The sequence below is a fragment of the Geospiza fortis genome, unplaced genomic scaffold, assembly GCF_000277835.1.
Source record: "Geospiza fortis unplaced genomic scaffold, GeoFor_1.0 scaffold412, whole genome shotgun sequence".
Classification (NCBI taxonomy): domain Eukaryota; kingdom Metazoa; phylum Chordata; class Aves; order Passeriformes; family Thraupidae; genus Geospiza; species Geospiza fortis.
The window spans coordinates 162,859-178,555 of NW_005054504.1; the positions used below are offsets into that span (position 1 = coordinate 162,859).

Here is a 15,697-nt window from a genome sequence, read left to right on the forward strand (position 1 = left end):
AAGAGAGGCGGGATCAGGGCGAGTGGGGCGTGGTCTGGCCGGAAGCGCGGCGCTGATTGGTGGAGCGTAGGCAGGGGGCGTGGCCGGGGCTCCCTGAGGGCAGCGGCGGCGAGAGGGGTCCGGCAAGGTCCGGCAGCCGGGAAAGGTGCTGGGAACGGGCTGGGGCTGCGGGACAGGGCCCGGGATCCGTGAGGAGGGACCTGGGGGCATGGGGAAGGAGCTGGGAGCTGTGGGGAAGGAGCTGGGAGCAGGGGAGCAGGTGCTGGGGGCTGTGGTGAGGCCCTAAAGGCCGAGGGGAGGAGGATGAGGGGCTCTGGGATGGGGCTGAAAGAGCTGAGGGGGAACTGGAGATGCAGCAGTTCGTAAAGTGCATTCTGCAGAGGGACGAGGTGCTGAGGGACAGGGGGTGGAAGAGGGGGATCACCCTGTGCCCCTGCTTTAAACAGCTCGGTGCTCCAGCTGCACAGGCACCGATCCCGCCTGTTCTCGGCTTTTTCCTTGGAATTTCAAACGGGGTTTCCAAAAAATCAGTACCAAAGAGTCAGGCCAGCACCTGTAGTTGCTGATTTAGTTTGGAAGAGTAGGGAGCATTAACTCCGTCTCTTCATCCTTCTTCAGCATAATGGCTTCAAAGCTTGATTTCTGTAACTAGAAATGTGTTATTTTATTGGGAATAAAAAATATTCTCCCTTTTTTTCAAGGATTCTGGTGGACAGTGCCTCATCCAAGCCATGGCCACAGGCCTCAGATCGGTGAGTTGGGGCCTCAAATGGTGCTTGGGAAAGTTTTGTCTTGCAGAAACAAATTCATAACTATTCTGCACATCACTAGGGAAGACATGAGGCTGATCCTGCATTAATGATAACTCTGGGGAGAAAACATGATTTTCCAAGGTATAATTTGGGTAGGTCAAATTCATACCTTAAAATCAATATAGACTGTGTAGCTTGGCTTGCCATAAATATTATGCTGTGCAATATCAAATTATAGACAGTTTATAATAAAATTATATATAATTGTGGCTGCCCCTTGATCCCTGGAAGTGTCCAAGGCCAGGTTGAATGGGGCTTGGAGCACCCTGGGATAGTGGAAGTGTCCCTTTGGAAGGTGGAATAAAATGAACTTTAAAATCCCTCCCAACCCAAACCAGTCTGGGATTCTGGGATTCCTTTGCAGCCTCTGCAGTGCCCTGGGGCTCAGAGGCAGAGGGCAGCATTCTGCTGCAGTAAAACTTCAAGCACATCTCAGAGCAGTTGGGGTGCTCTTGGCTCCTGGAGAGTGCACGGCCATCAGGGAATGCCAAAACGGTGTGGGGTGGAAGGGACCTAATGGGAACAGGTGCAGGGAGAAGGGAAATGTCCGTGGGAGGGAGCCTCTGCCTTTGAGGAGAGGCTGCAACAGTTTCTGTCCCCTCAGCAGCTGTCCCCCTCTGACTGAATCCCCTCATCTTCTCCAATGCCACATCTGTTCATTGGCTGAACACTTCCAGAGCTGGAGACTTCAGACCTCCCTGGGCAGCTGTGCAGGGCTTGGCCCCCCTTTCAGTGAAGGAATGTCCCCAATGCCACCCTGACCTCCCCTGGCCCAGCCTGAGGCTGTTCCCTCTCCTCCTGTCCCTGGAGCACAGCCTGACCCCCCCCTGGCTGTCCCCTCCTGTCAGGAGCTGTTCAGAGCCACAAGGGCCCCCTGAGCCTCCTTTGCTCCAGGCTGAGCCCCTTCCCAGCTCCCTCTCCAGGCTGAGCCCCTTCCCAGCTCCCTCTCCAGCCTCAGCCCATTCCCAGCTCCCTCTCTAGCCTCAGCCCCTTCCCAGCTCCCTCTCCAGCCTCAGCCCATTCCCAGCTCCCTCTCCAGCCTCAGCCCCTTCCCAGCTCCCTCTCCAGCCTCAGCCCCTTCCCAGCTGCTCCTCACAGGAGCTCCAGACCCTGATCAGACTCTCCTCTGCATGGCCCATCCCAAATACCTGCTGCAGCTTTGATGTAACTCAGGGAGCTCCTCCCATTTCTCTTGTGGATCACCCAACACTTGGCAGCAGAACCTTGGTTTGAGGATGTGGCCTTTCAAGAGTTGTGAACAATCCCTGTCTTTGTGTGGCTCCCTCAGAGCTCTCTGCAAGGGTGGGGGTTGTGTTACTACCAGGAGTAAAACTCTCCAGCCAGCACAGAGCATTCTTTGTGTAACAGCTCCCTCAGACTCAGGGCCTGGATGTTCTGTGCTGGCAGTGAGCTCTTTGGTCTCAGTCCAGTCAGATGAGTGGCCAGACTGATAATTAGTGACTCCAATCACTGATTTACAAAGCTTAAAGAAAAAGAAATAGCCCAAATAGACAGCCCCTGCCTTTACCTGGCTGCTTTCTTGGCTCCTGAGTGTCACAGGTTCTGATCATGGTGATGGTTTTGATGCTCTGAGGTAGCTGTGGCAGGAGGCTGAGGCAAATCACAGAATCATCCCAGAGTCCCAGGCTGCTCTGGGTTGGGAGGGACCTTAAAGCTCCTCCAGTTCCACCCCTGCCATGGCAGGGACACCTCCCACTGTCCCAGGCTGCTCCAGCCTGGCCTTGGGCACTGCCAGGGATCCAGAGGCAGCCCCAGCTGCTCTGGGCACCTGTGCCAGGGCCTCCCCTCCTCCCAGGGAACAATTCCATCCCAATATCCCATCCATCCCTGCCCCTGGCAGTGGGAAGCCATTCCCTGTGTCCTGCCTCTCTGTGCTCTTGTAAATCATCTCTCTTCATCTTGCAGGCTCCCTTCAAATTCTGTTTGCTATCCAAGCAGAGTTCATGGGGGCCAATCTTCTTTTCCTTCCCTCCTCCTTGAGCCTCTTGGTTGTGAGCATGAGGCGAGTCCTTCCAGAATCCCAAAATCAGTGTCTGCGCTCATGACTCCCTGGGACAGCACAGAGCTTTGATGCCTGAGTTCAGATTCCTCTGGTGGAGCTGCTGAGCAGAATTGCAGCTCACTGAGCCCCAGGGAAGCTCAGGGCAACGTGCTGTGTGTGTGCCTGTGTGTCAGGGAGGTTCTCCTGACCTGTCCCTGTCCCTGCAGGCTGGCAGGAGCTGCACCGTCATCGGGGGCTCGGGGTTCCTGGGGCAGCACATGGTGGAGCAGCTGCTGGCCAAGGGCTACAGCGTCAACGTCTTCGACATCCAGCAGAGCTTTGAGAGTGAGCAGGTGACCTTCTTCCTGGGAGACCTGTGTGACAAGGAGGTGAGGAAGGACTGCCTGCAAGGAACAGGGGCAAATGCAGGCCTTGCACTTTTCCTTGGGAGCCTCTGGAGGAAACAGATCTGGTGTGTGATGTCTGGATTCTGCTGCGAGCTGGAAAGAGCAGGACTGTGACCATGTTCACAGGGGTCTGAGGATGAGGGAAGAGATGAAGATCTGACTCCATGTTTCAGAAGGCTGATTTATTATTTTATGATATATATTATATTAAAACTATACTAAAAGAATAGAAGTGTGATTGGCCATTAATTAGAAACAACCACATGAGACCAATCACAGATGCACCTGTTGCATTCTACAGCAGCAGATAACCATTGTTTGCATTTTGTTCCTGAGGCCTCTCAGCTTCTCAGGAGAAAAAACCCTAAGGAAAGGATTTTTCATAAAAGATGTCTGTGACACAGGACTGCTTTGTGCCTGGTGCCTTGCATTACTGTTAGCTGAGATTTTACATGACATTACTGTTAGCTGAGATTTACAGGGTAATTACAGCCCCTGGGCTAATTGCAGGGGGCTCTCCCAGCCCTTCTCAGCTCCATGAGAATGGCACAACTCATATTCCCAACAGTCAGGGCAGGATGAGTGGGAGCCTTGGCCAAGGCCTGTGTGAGCCATGTGGGAGGTGACTTTGGGACAGTCACCTGCACTCAGCCAGTGCCATGGGGAGCTCTAAACCTGCTGCTTCTTCAGGGACTCAGCTCCAGGGAGTCCTGATTCTTGTACCTGCACCTGGGGATTGCAGGGAGTGCAGCCTGGCCAGCCTCCAGCTCTGGGGAAGCTGCCAGGGTTTCTCTGGGAAGAAGAGAGGATGTGTGTAGCCCCACATTTCTCTTCACAGAGAAAAGCAAGCCACATCTTCCCAATAATATTTCTGGGATTCACATTCTCTGAACCTCAGAGAAGAAGGAAAACACAATTCTTATCATTTGCTGTGCCTGTGTTGTGCCAAAGTAGAATGCAATATGGAGATTGTTTACCCAAAGTCACGGTGTTTTGTTTCCTTGGCCTATCAGGGCCAGGTGTGTGTGTGTGTCAGGATTGTTGGGTGACAGTCATGAGATTCAGTGCAGTGGGAGCAGTTGTGTGCAGGGTTGAGTGCTTGGCAGATTCAGTTTTAGATGTATAAAATAATATAGTATAATAAAGAAATTAATTAGCCTTCTGATATCCATGGAGTCGGATGCATCATTCTCTCCCCTTGTTGGGGCCCTCACAGCATTGCAATAGGTGTGTGTGCTGAGGACAGGACATTGTGGAGATCCTGGATGCTAATCCCATCCAGCTGCCCACCTTTATAGAGGAACATGACTTGAAGTGCAGCTGTTTCCATGAAAAAGAGCTGGTTTGTTTCCCTGCTGTTATTTTTTCCTGATGGCTGTTGCTCCATTCCCTTCTCCCCCGTGTTTCCTGCAGGCTCTGCTGCCAGCCCTGCAAGGAGTGTCTGTGGTGTTCCACTGTGCCTCACCAGCCCCTTCCAGTGACAACAGGGAGCTGTTCTACAAGGTGAATTTTATGGGAACCAAGGCAGTCATTGAAGCCTGCAAAGACGCTGGAGTGCAGGTAAAGCTGGAAAAGCCCTGAGACCAGGAGGGGCTGATGGACTTTGTAACACTGGCAGCACAGACCAGGGTCAGCCTTGTCTGAGAGGGGACAAAGGGCTCTGTGATCCTGAATTCCCACTTGGCCCATGAAAACCAGTGGAAGAGAGACTCTGGGTCTCCTGCTTAGTGTGAACTCAGTCCCTGTTTGCCACAGAAAACCACATTGTGATTGGAATGGAAAAGCTTCCATTAAAATCTGTCCTGCCTGGGAGTCACCCTGGGAGAATAGCACCTCACCAGTGGCTTCTTTCCTGCTCTCATAAGGGGACAGCCCTGAGATGGCTTTTCCAGCAGTGGGAATATTCATGGCATCAATTCCCTCCTGAATTCCTCACCATGGAATGAGGTGGAACTCACTTGTGCCATAATCTCAGTGCCTTTTTGTTTAGAAAGTCTATTGCCCACAAAAGGAAGAGCCTGAGGAAGCCAGTCTGGAATTGGAGACTGAATTTCCTTTTAAATTACTTTGATATCCCATAAGTTTTCATTTAAATTCATTTATTTCATTTATTTTAAATGTATTTATTATATTCATTTAATTTATTTTAATTTCATTTATTTCATCTGAGTCACCAAACAAAAACATTCAAGGTTTCTTTTTTTTGTTTAATCCACTGTGATCTGTTATTGCCAAGATGAGCAAATCTTTCTTTAAAACACTGGGGGTGTGTTAAGTGTTCCAAGCCTCTGATTTTCCTGGAGATATTTCCCCTGGATTGACTGCCTTGGGGGTTTGTTGGAATGTTTTTATCTCCTTTAGGTAGCATTAAATGATGGGACAGAATGAATTAAAAAGGGGGAGTTCTCTCACCTGCAGTTTCTATTCATCTTCTGTTAGACTCAGGTTATTTTCTGTAGGATCAGTTGGTTAAATATTATTATTATTATCATTATTATCATTATTATCTTTACTCAGCCTTTGTAAATAATGACCATTTTATTTTAGGCTTTAAACAAGTCTTTTTTCCTCTATCTCTTGCAGAAATTGGTGTTAACCAGCAGTGCCAGTGTAGTTTTTGAGGGCACAGACATAAAAAATGGCTCAGAAGATCTCCCCTATGCACAAAAACCTATTGATTACTACACAGAGACCAAAATCCTGCAGGAGAAGGTATTTGCCAATGGTTAATTTGTTCTTTTGGGATGTATTCACTTAATAAAATGAGAATAAAATCAAGCTGTGGCATGACTTGCCACAGAGGTTGAATGAAATGCTGTGTGACACTGCAGAGGTGCTCCAGAGCTGCCAGAGGTGTCACTGCCATGGAGGAGCCACAGGATAATCCCAGTTCTCTGCCACAGCTTTGGTTTCACAGCAGTCAGGGGAGGTCTTTGTCCTCTCTGCTGCTTTTCCTGATTTGCAGCCTGAATTTGGAGTTGGGAATGTGAAAAAGGCACTGAGTAAGGAGGAGAGGAGGTGGGAACATGGCCTGAGCTGAGGGGCACAGGCCATTACTGAAAATATTGATGTTAAAAAACATGTGAGAGGTCACTGCTGTGGACACTTGCCCAGCACCAATATCTGCTCTTCTCATGTTCTTACTGCTGCAGCATCTGTGGTTTAAATCTGGGATAACAATGTTTTCAATCAAAGGCAGCAGACCTTTTCTGGATCCTTTTTCCATGGCTTGCATGCAGCTGTGGGAAGAATCTGTGCTTTTTGTGCCAGAAGAATTGAGAGTCCCTTCCATGCTGAAGCTGACAGTGTGAGAGGCTGGAAGGAATTTCCTCCACAAGAGCTTCATTAATTTAAATTGTGCAAACATCTGTTCCTTCCCCAGCACTTTGCAGTAGCTGATAAAGGGGAAGCTGAGGAGCAGCAATCAGGGGTAGCCCCAGTGCTGCTGATTATGGTTTTGTTTTGGGGGAAACTCAAAGGATTTTGTCTGTGCCTCCTCCATAGAAATCCCAGCAGCTGCTGGAAATGAAAACACGTTGTTTAGGAACTCCCAGGAGAATGAAATCTGCTCCAGAGCTGCTGAATGTGCTGCTGGAGCTCCAGGGAGGTGGGATCTACCCCTCCTGAGAGAGATCCAGGGGGGCTGGGGTGGGTACAGCTGCTGGGAGGGACAGAAATGGAGTTCCTGAGTGTCCTCTGCTCCAGCTCCTGCACAGGGTTCATGGGGTGGAGGAGCTTGGGGAGCTCCTCTGGCTTCTGGGGTGTTCAAAGAGAGAAGCAAAGCCTTCCCTTCCTTTGTCAATTCATTAAGTGCTCAACCATAAAAACTGGTTTGTGTCTGGTTTTCTTATCAAGGAGAACTGGGAAAAGAGATGGGAACCAAGGAAGGATCACTTGGAAAGACAGGAGGGGATAATAATTCTTCCACTGGCTCTTCCCAAGGAGATGGGGAGCCCCCAGCCCCTTCAGTGATGACTGTGGGATGTTGGGACCCTGGGTGCTGAGAATTTCAGACTTTCTGTGCTGCCAGGCACTGACCCCCAGGAGAACACTGCATTGACCTGAGGCTGTGGAGAAGCTTCCAAAATGGAATGACAGAGCTGGGATTGTGGGGGTGGGAGTTTGAAGAGAAGTGTGTGATATCCTAGGGTGGGAAACTTAGAGCTGAAGGGTTTAGAATATAGCAATATATATAAAACAAGATGGAGGTTTTAGGGTGGAGGCTGCTCCTTCTTCTTCATCTTCTTCTCCACTTTCTTCTCCGTGGGTTTGGGAGGTTTTATGTAGTTGAATAAAAGTCCCCATTGCAGGGCACAGGTGATTGGTTATTGGGTTAAAAATAACAATAATTTAGGTGTCATTTCTTAACTGGACAGTTTATCCTTAAAAGGCCTTGTAGAGAGAGAGATGGGGCTCCATTTTTAGTTTGTTAGAGTGAAGTGCTGTAGAACTCAGGATTTTTGAAATTGTAACATAAATAAACATCTGAGTCCCAACAAGAAATACCATCTCCCAATTTAATCCCAACCCTGGCAGAAAAAAAGTTAAGACTCCCCAGTGGGATGCATTGCTGAGCTCTGTTTTCCTTCTTGATTTTCTTCTCCTCTTTCCCTCCAGGAGGTGCTCAGTGCAAACGACCCAGACAACAATTTCCTCACCACTGCAATCCGTCCCCATGGAATATTTGGTCCCAGAGACCCTCAGCTGGTTCCCATCCTCATCCAGGCAGCTCGGAGTGGCAAAATGAAGTTCATCATTGGGTGAGCAAGGCCCAGGCATTTCAGAGCTGGGGCAAAATCAGTGCTGGCTCTACAAAGCCCTTTTGGAAGGGAACAAAAGGAAAGCAGTTGTGTTGTTTCTTTTATTTTTCACTTTCCATGTTTTTTTTCTTTAAAATCCTATAGCAGGGGCTCACTCCCTGCCATGGTGAGTGTCCATAATGCCAGAGGAATATCCATGAGGAAAGCTGGCATGGCTTGAGCTGTTAAAGAGCTGTGCCATTAATATGAGACAGCTCAGATTACTTGCTGTTAATTTATACCACTTGTGGTGTTTGAGGTTCTGGCAATTAAAATCCCTATTAAATATGAAACACTAAAAGTATGGCCTGAAATTGCAGCACCAGAGAGTGGGAGAAGAGGAAACTTGGGATGAATTTATCCTGGTGGAAGTCCTTCCTTTTGCCTCAAGCAGATTCTCAGCCCAGCTTGCCTTGGGGCTAAATTCCTTTTCTGTGTGCAGGGATGGAAAGAACTTGGTGGATTTCACCTACGTGGAGAACGTGGTGCATGGGCACATCCTGGCTGCAGAAAAGCTGCACAAAGGCTCTCCCCTGTGTGGGAAGGTGAGAAGGGAGGGGGAGGGAAGGGAGGGAAGGGATCTCCAGCCTCTGCTGTGGGATCCATGCTGATTCCAAGGCCCTGGACATCATCCTGGAGGCCAGCAGCTCCAGGTTTTCCATCTGTGGTGACCATTGAGTGCAGCCACCTGGGCTGAGCTGGATGGATATCCTGGAATTCCCTGCTGTAAAACTCCTTGGGAAGGGCAATCCAGGCAGAACTGGGGGCAGCCAGGAGGCACACATGGAAACACAGCAGCTTTTGGGACACAGTTCAGAACAGGAGGAGCTTTTCCTGGTCCTGCTGTGCACTGGGCACACTGGAGTGTTTTAACTTGTCTGCTGTGTGCTGTGGCAGCCAGTTTGGTTGACATTTATGAGGAATCCTGGCCTCTGGGGTGCTGGAAGTACCCCAGCTTGTTTCCTTGGAAAAGCAGGGGTTCCCCCCTCTTCACTCAGAGGTGGGCAGTGCAAAGCAGTTTGTCAGGGTGGTGTGTGCTCTGGCCCAGGTCAGGGGTGTCATGTCCTCACATGAGCAGGAGAGGGGCCAGCACAGAGCCAAACCTGGGAAATCCACCATGATTTTAACCCCTGGCTTCTCCTCTGCCTCTCTTCCAGGCCTTTCACATCACCAACGATGAACCAATTCCCTTCTGGACGTTCATGTCCCGCATCCTGACCGGCCTGGACTACGACCCTCCCAAGTACCACATTCCCTACTGGCTGGCCTATTACCTGGCCCTGCTGCTGGCCCTGCTGCTGGCCCTGCTCAGGCCCCTGGTGACCATCAAGGCCACCTTCACTCCCATGAGGGTGGCCCTGGCTGGGACCTTCCACTACTACAGCTGTGAGAAGGCCAAGAGGGCCATGGGCTACAGCCCCGTGGTCAGCCTGGACGAGGCCATTGCCAGGACTGTGCAGAGCTACCCCAGCCTGCGCCGGGCCAGGGCCTGACACCCTGCCTGGAGCCTCTCCAACCTGTTTGCCATCATTTCTGACACCTTAACATGGAGCACAAGGCACCAGTTCCCAGGAAAGAGTTTTCCTGACGTCTCTGCTCCTCCTCCTCCTCGTCATTCCATGTGGGAGCTGTGCTGACAGTTTGTTTCTTGGATGTGACTTCTTGTTTGGAAACAGCTGCTGAACTCTCTGGGCTGTGAATAAACACCCTGCTGTGCCCTCTTCAATCCTGAGCAGGCACACCAGAATTCCTGCTCCCTTACCTCCACCCTTGTCACGTGTTTTGTTGCTCTGGTGACAGCAGCCATCCCTTCCCAGAGCTGCAGGCTGGGTCACAAACACTTCCTGGGCCTGGCTCCCCTCTGAGCTTTGGCTTTGCTCTCCACAAGACAGCCCAGTGCCAGAAAGGACTTGTGCCACCATCTCTTAAATCATTGCAGCTCTTCTGGTTTTCCCTCCACGATCAGGGGGTGGTTTGGCTTCTCCCTGAGGCAGCAGAAGGAACACACAAGGAGTGTGTTCACTTGTGGCTTCATTCCTTTGTCCATGCAGGATTTATTTCTGTTCCAAAAGAACCCAAGTAAATCACACAGAGCTGACTTTGCAGCTTTGTGTCCCATCTCTCAGCACAAACAGGATGTTAATGATTCCCTTCTGGGGCACAGATCTTTGGGAGCTGCCTGGCAGCAGCCCCAGCACTGTTCTGCAGATCTGCAGTGCTGGGAAGATCCTGCAGCACCAAGCTGCTCCTCCCTGCCCTGTCAGTGCTGCTCATGGGGATTTTTGGTGCTCTGACCACTTAGTCCATGAAAAAACCTCTTTTCCACAAGGAAATGGATACAAAGCAACAGTCCCCAAGCTATTTCCTCTGACTTGTATGTTAAATGTTCTTTGCCCTCTAATCTTTCTAAGCACTTCAGTTCTGGTTTGGTTTTCAATGAGGGGTTTAGGTTTGAGCTGGAGTTTTGCCCTGTGCAAATTCCTGGATCCCTGGGAGTTCTGGTGTTTCAAATTTCAGAAGGATGGGAAATGCCTCAGTGACAGAATTATGGAATCCCAGGATGGCTTGGGTTGGGAGGGACCTTAAAGCTCATCCTATGCCACCCCCAAGGACACTTTCCACTGTCCCAGGCTGCTCCAAGCCCCATCCAACCTGGCCTGGGCACTTCCAGGGATCCAGGGGCAGCCACAACCTCAGGCACAAGGAGCCTTAACCTCAATGTGCTGCTACAGTCTGATTAAATGGATTTTATTTGAACTTCTGGCTCTTTTCTGGGGGGAAAAAACCCACACTGGGCTTTTTTTTCCTGGGAATTTTGATTTGCTGGTTACCAGCTGGTTTTACCAAGCTTGGCCTTGCAGCAAACACTGGCCAGGTGCTTGGGGCAGCTGCCACCACCCTGCTGGGCACTGCTCAGCCCCCGAGCAGGGACAGCCCTGCCCTCCCACGGGGAGGGAGCGGGGTCTGGTGGAAGGGGAAGGATCCAGGATTTCCCAAAGCCAAATCAGAGCTAAATCACATCATCCCTGTTGGATTGTGCCCTTTTCTGACCTTGAGATGGGGCAGCTGAGAGGCGTTTTAAATACTCTTACTCCATTTTCAGTCTCATGTGAAGGGTGAGACAATAGAGACGTTAAAATTCACACTATCACAATCAGAAGCTTTCTATCAAACTTTTAAAATTCTTTACAAATTCATTGCCCACACATCACCTTCGGCCTCTAGGTGGCATTTCCCAGGCGGGCAGCTCCAATCCACCCCAAAACTGCCGTGGCTGTGCTTGGACACAGGGCAGGGCAGGGTCACTGCTCTCCCTGTCCTGGCAGAGGGAGCAGAAGGGGACCAGAGAGGGGTTCAGAGAGGGGTTCCCTCTCCCAGGGAGGGACCCAGAGCTTTGCTGGCCTGGGGAGCAGCACTGAGGGCAGGCTGTGCACACCTGGGCTGGGGACAGTGACAAGGTGGCACTGAGGACAGGCTGTGCACACCTGGGCTGGGGAGCAGCACTGAGGGCAGGCTGTGCACACCTGGGCTGGGGACAGTGACAAGGTGGCACTGAGGGCAGGCTGTGCACACCTGGGCTGGGGAGCAGCACTGAGGGCAGGCTGTGCACACCTGGGCTGGGGAGCAGCACTGAGGGCAGGCTGTGCGCACCTGGGCTGGGGAGCAGCACTGAGGGCAGGCTGTGCACACCTGGGCTGGCAGCTCTCCCAGTGCAGTCAGGGAGCTGCCAGGTTCCTCTGGCTCTGAGCACTGCTGTTTCCCAAGCCCTGGTAAACAGGGAGTGCTGGAGCCTGGCTGTGCCTCCATCCCTGGCCACGACACAGCAGAGCCTTGCTCCATCCACAGCCTCTTCCAGCCCTGCTCCAGCCTCCTCCTCTCGTTTTCCAGCTCTAACCAGCATAAATCCTGGGATTTTGGGGCAGTGATGAGATCCTTCTGTTGTGCCCTGCCTGGATGTGTTTTTGTGCCACCACTTCAGCACTGGGAGGGTGTGGAGCTGCTGGAGCGAGTCCAGAGGAGGCACCAGGATGCTCAGGGGGATGGAGCAGCTCTGCTGGGAGGAAAGGCTGAGGGAATTGGGATGGTGCAGCCTGGAGAGGAGAAGCTTTGGGGTGACCTCAGTGTGTGGCCTTGCAGTGCCTGAAGGAGCCAAGTGGAAACATGGAGAGAGACAATTTACAAGGGAGGGAGGGACAGGACACAGGGCAGGGTTAGGTGGGATATTGGGAATTGGGAATTGTTCCCTGGCAGGGTGGGCAGGCCCTGGCACAGGGTGCCCAGAGCAGCTGGGGCTGCCCCTGGATCCCTGGCAGTGCCCAAGGCCAGGCTGGACACGACACTGGGGCTGGAGCACCTGGGACAGTGGGAGGTGTCCCTGCCATGGCAGGGGTGGCACTGGGTGGGCTGTGAGGTCCCTTCCCACCCAAACCATTCAGGGTGGTTTATGGCTTCCAGTCTGTATTCTGTGTGTGTCAGCGAGCAGAGGCTGTGGAGCAAAATTGCCATTATCAAACTTCCCTTCCAAACATCCAGGATCAAATGCAGGTGCAGTCTGTCCTTGTCAGAACACTCAACAGGAGCTCCCCAGGACTTCAAAGAGTTCCCTGGAGCACTCTCATCAAACTCCTTATCTCCCTCTCTCTGCTTCCCTGGCTTCTCCTTGCTGCAGCTCCTCATTTTGCTGACCTGAGATTGGTTTTGGCACTGGGAGAGATAAGGAGAGATCTTCTGTTGCTTATCCTGCAGAAGGGAGAGGGAGGGAAGGGAGAGGGGATTACAAGTGCTTTTCTAGGTGGAGTTAAGGTAACCAAAGCCTCCATTCCCCTCTCACAGGGATTGCAGAGGGAACTTGCTCAGGAGGATTGACCAAGGAATCCTTTCAGTCTTGCCCTTAGAACATGGGGGAAGCCCTGGTCCAGACACACCTCCAGAGAGGAGAAATGGTGGCTTGGGTGTAATTACCAGAAATAGGTAAAACGAAAAATGGATGAAAGCAGGTCAGAAATGACCCTGCATGTCCAGGGAGCAAAAAGGCTCAGGGGGCACTCCAGGGGTGTGCCGGAGGTGTCCAGGACAGGGCTGGGAGCAGGCTGGGACAGTGGAAGGAGCAAGCTGGGGCAGTGGAAGGAGCAAGCTGGGACAGTGGGAGGTGTCCCTGCCCATGGGGTGGAACAGGAGGGGCTTTGAGGTCCCTTCCAAGCCAAAGCACTCCGTGATTCAGTGAGGTTTGGGAGCAGTGTGCCATGTGCCCCCGGCAAGCACGGGGGGATCTCCAGACCCAGGGATCCAGGCCACGCTGCAGGGCTCCAGCTCAGCATTTGGGGAAGCTGTGGAGGGGGTGTTTTCTATCCCAGTACACCCAGTTAGCCCAGCGTGCTGGTGGCAGGGAGCACCAGGACATTCCCACAGCTCCAGCCGAGGCAGGCTGGGTTGGCTCTGCTTCCCGGGAGAATTCTCTCCGAGTTTCGCTGCTGCTTGTGCAAGCCCCGGGCCGGTGCCAGGCCCACGGGGAGAGTGGTGCAACCCTGCTCTGTCAGGGCAGGGGGAAGAGCAGCTTGTTTGCCTCAGAGCCTGCAGGGAGCTCGCCGAGCTGCTGAGGATAAATCAGCATCTCCTGCTTGCGCCAGAGCGGCTTTGGGTGTTGTGGTGGCACCGCGGTGTCCCCGCCACAGCTCTGCCTCTGCCGGGCCCCGACTCTGCTGACAGCACCACTTTGTGTTGTGCTGGCACTCCTGAGCCCCAGGAGGCTGCAGGTGTGTCCCTGAGCACGGGCAGGGTGCTGTATTCCTGCAGGGAATCCTTGGCACAGACAATGCCCTGCTGCCACCTGCTATTAGGAAGGTGAGGCCTGGCGTTCTGGCAGAGCTCTGCAGTGACACCTCACGAAAAACCAGTTTGATTCCCTTGTAACAAATGGGTGTAGTGGTTTTACACCCTGCGACTCATCACGGCTGGGCTTGGGGCTGGTGGCACCTCTGCAAAGCCCTGGGCACTGCAGGGTTCAGCCCTGCCCTCCCCCTCAGCACCAGCACAGGGAGGGGCTGCACAGAGTGCCATCGGCAATGCAGGAAATGTTCCAGGGCAGCTCGGGGCTCTCGAGTGGGCTTGGTGGATTCCTCACCACCAGAAAACACATTTCTCACCACCAGAAAATACATACCAGAAAATGTTACAGGATGTTCAAACACAGGCTGGGCTCTGAGGCTGTCTCTGGGCAGGAATCACCTTTGCCATAGGAATGATTTGGTAAAACCCCCTTGCCATGAAATTGGCTGCCTGGATTTCCAGGGTGGAGCAGGTTCCCTGCAGAGATCCCTGTTCCTGCAGGAATGAGCTGAGGGGTTACAGCTCCTGGCACCCAGCTGCTCTGGAAGTGGCAGAACAAGGATCAGTCAGTGCCAGCTGTGGGGCATCTTCATGGGAAAGGGTCTTTGTGCTTTCCTGGGAGAGCAGATCCCATGAAAATCCATTTCCTGGTGAAGTCAGATATTCCAGGCTGGAATTTACTTGGTGACAATAATGTTTTTAACTGGAAGTGGGGAAAAGACTCTGTTTTCTTGCTCTCCCATGCTGCAGGAGTGTGTGTGTCCCTGGAGAAGCTGGGGGGTTGGGATGGGATTCAGGACCTTGCTCCTGCTCTGGGCTGGGCTCAGGCACAGCTTTACCTGAGCCTTGGCTCGTGGCTGAGGGGGGGACCAGGCCTGCAGGGTGGGGGTTCAAGCCAGATCCTCTTGGTTTTAATCAGATTCAGTGGGAAAATGGAAAAATTCCCCTCTTGGATTTCACTCAGGTCGGATGAGTACAAAGGACTTTTTGTGTTGTTGACTTCAGCACACTCAGGTTTCCTCCAGAGGTGTGCAGGGCTCCTGTGCTGCTCCAGCTGGGGCTGCTCCTGCCAGGGAGACCAAGACTGGTGTCTTTTCCTGGAGCATCCTGGATCTGGCAGTGTTGAAGTCCCACTGTGAGCAGCTCCCTAGCAGAAACCCAGAGTCTATCCCTGAGCCTCTGGCAGAAGCTGTCAGCTCCTTCAGGCCCTGCAAAGCCACACTGAGCTCACCCCAAAGCTTCCCCTCTCCAGATGAACAGTCCCAGCTCTCCCAGCAGAGCTGCTCCATCCTCTGCCCATCCTGGAGCTCCTCTGGGCTCTCTAAGCAGCTCCAGGTCCCTCCTGTGCTGGCCCAGGGCTGGGGTCTCACTGAGGGGCAGAACCCCAATCCCTTTCCTGCTGCCCACACTGTGGGGATGAATCTCCTGAGCCAGCAGTGAGTCCTGGGTGCTGCTCTGGGAGCTCCTCATCCTCTCGGTGTTTGATGCTGAGGTGCTCGTAACAAATACCTTTTATTTTTGCCTGGTTTTTGAGCATTCAGCATGGAACAGTGTGTTCCCACCGGGAAAAAGCAGAGCCTGGCTGTCCGTGTGGTGCCTGGGGACCCAGTGTACCTGCAGGGCTGGCCGGGCCGGGCTGGGCTGTTACTCACGGCTGTTCCAGGGGAGAGCCGGGACAAACCTTCAGCAAACGCTGCCGTGACTCAGGGCTTACCGAGAACAAAGCTGCTCTGTCAGCTGCAGCGCTGGAGCAGAGGATGCTGCCCAGGAAGGGTCTGGGCTGCGTTTTCCAGCCCGCTTTGAACCCCTCCGGTTCCCCTGAGCCGGACCCCGAGCCCGCCCCCCCGGGAG

At 52.7% G+C, this 15,697-nt stretch overlaps 2 protein-coding genes across 3 annotated transcripts in view; one reads left to right on the forward strand and one right to left on the reverse strand.

The window, feature by feature from the left end:
- LOC102044763 (centrin-2) overlaps window positions 1-210 on the reverse strand; it is a 4,106-nt gene extending 3,896 nt beyond the window's left edge. Inside the window, exon 1 of the mRNA XM_014310264.2 lies at window positions 40-210. Coding sequence (XP_014165739.2) covers window positions 40-210 — 171 coding nt within the window. The remainder of the gene's footprint in view (window positions 1-39) is intronic.
- Window positions 72-10,418, forward strand: NSDHL (NAD(P) dependent steroid dehydrogenase-like). 2 transcript variants are annotated; one of them, XM_005428770.2, is made up of 8 exons: window positions 72-145; window positions 702-752; window positions 3,042-3,203; window positions 4,635-4,781; window positions 5,805-5,933; window positions 7,839-7,981; window positions 8,463-8,565; window positions 9,178-10,418. In XM_005428770.2, exons 2-8 carry the CDS (start codon window positions 732-734, stop codon window positions 9,511-9,513), a joined length of 1,041 nt encoding a protein of 346 aa, XP_005428827.1. In that variant the 5' UTR covers window positions 72-145; window positions 702-731; the 3' UTR covers window positions 9,514-10,418. The 2 variants fall into 2 exon arrangements, with proteins under 2 accessions (XP_005428827.1, XP_030919318.1); XM_031063458.1 differs by having other exon boundaries at window positions 110-127.
- Window positions 10,419-15,697: the final 5,279 nt, after the last annotated feature.

Coding starts and splice junctions, on each gene's coding strand:
- NSDHL (XM_005428770.2), top strand. CDS start 732: ATGGCCACAGGCCTCAGATCG. Junction 753..3,041: donor TGGCCACAGGCCTCAGATCG/GTGAGTTGGGGC, acceptor CTGTCCCTGCAG/GCTGGCAGGAGCTGCACCGT. Junction 7,982..8,462: donor AAAATGAAGTTCATCATTGG/GTGAGCAAGGCC, acceptor TTCTGTGTGCAG/GGATGGAAAGAACTTGGTGG.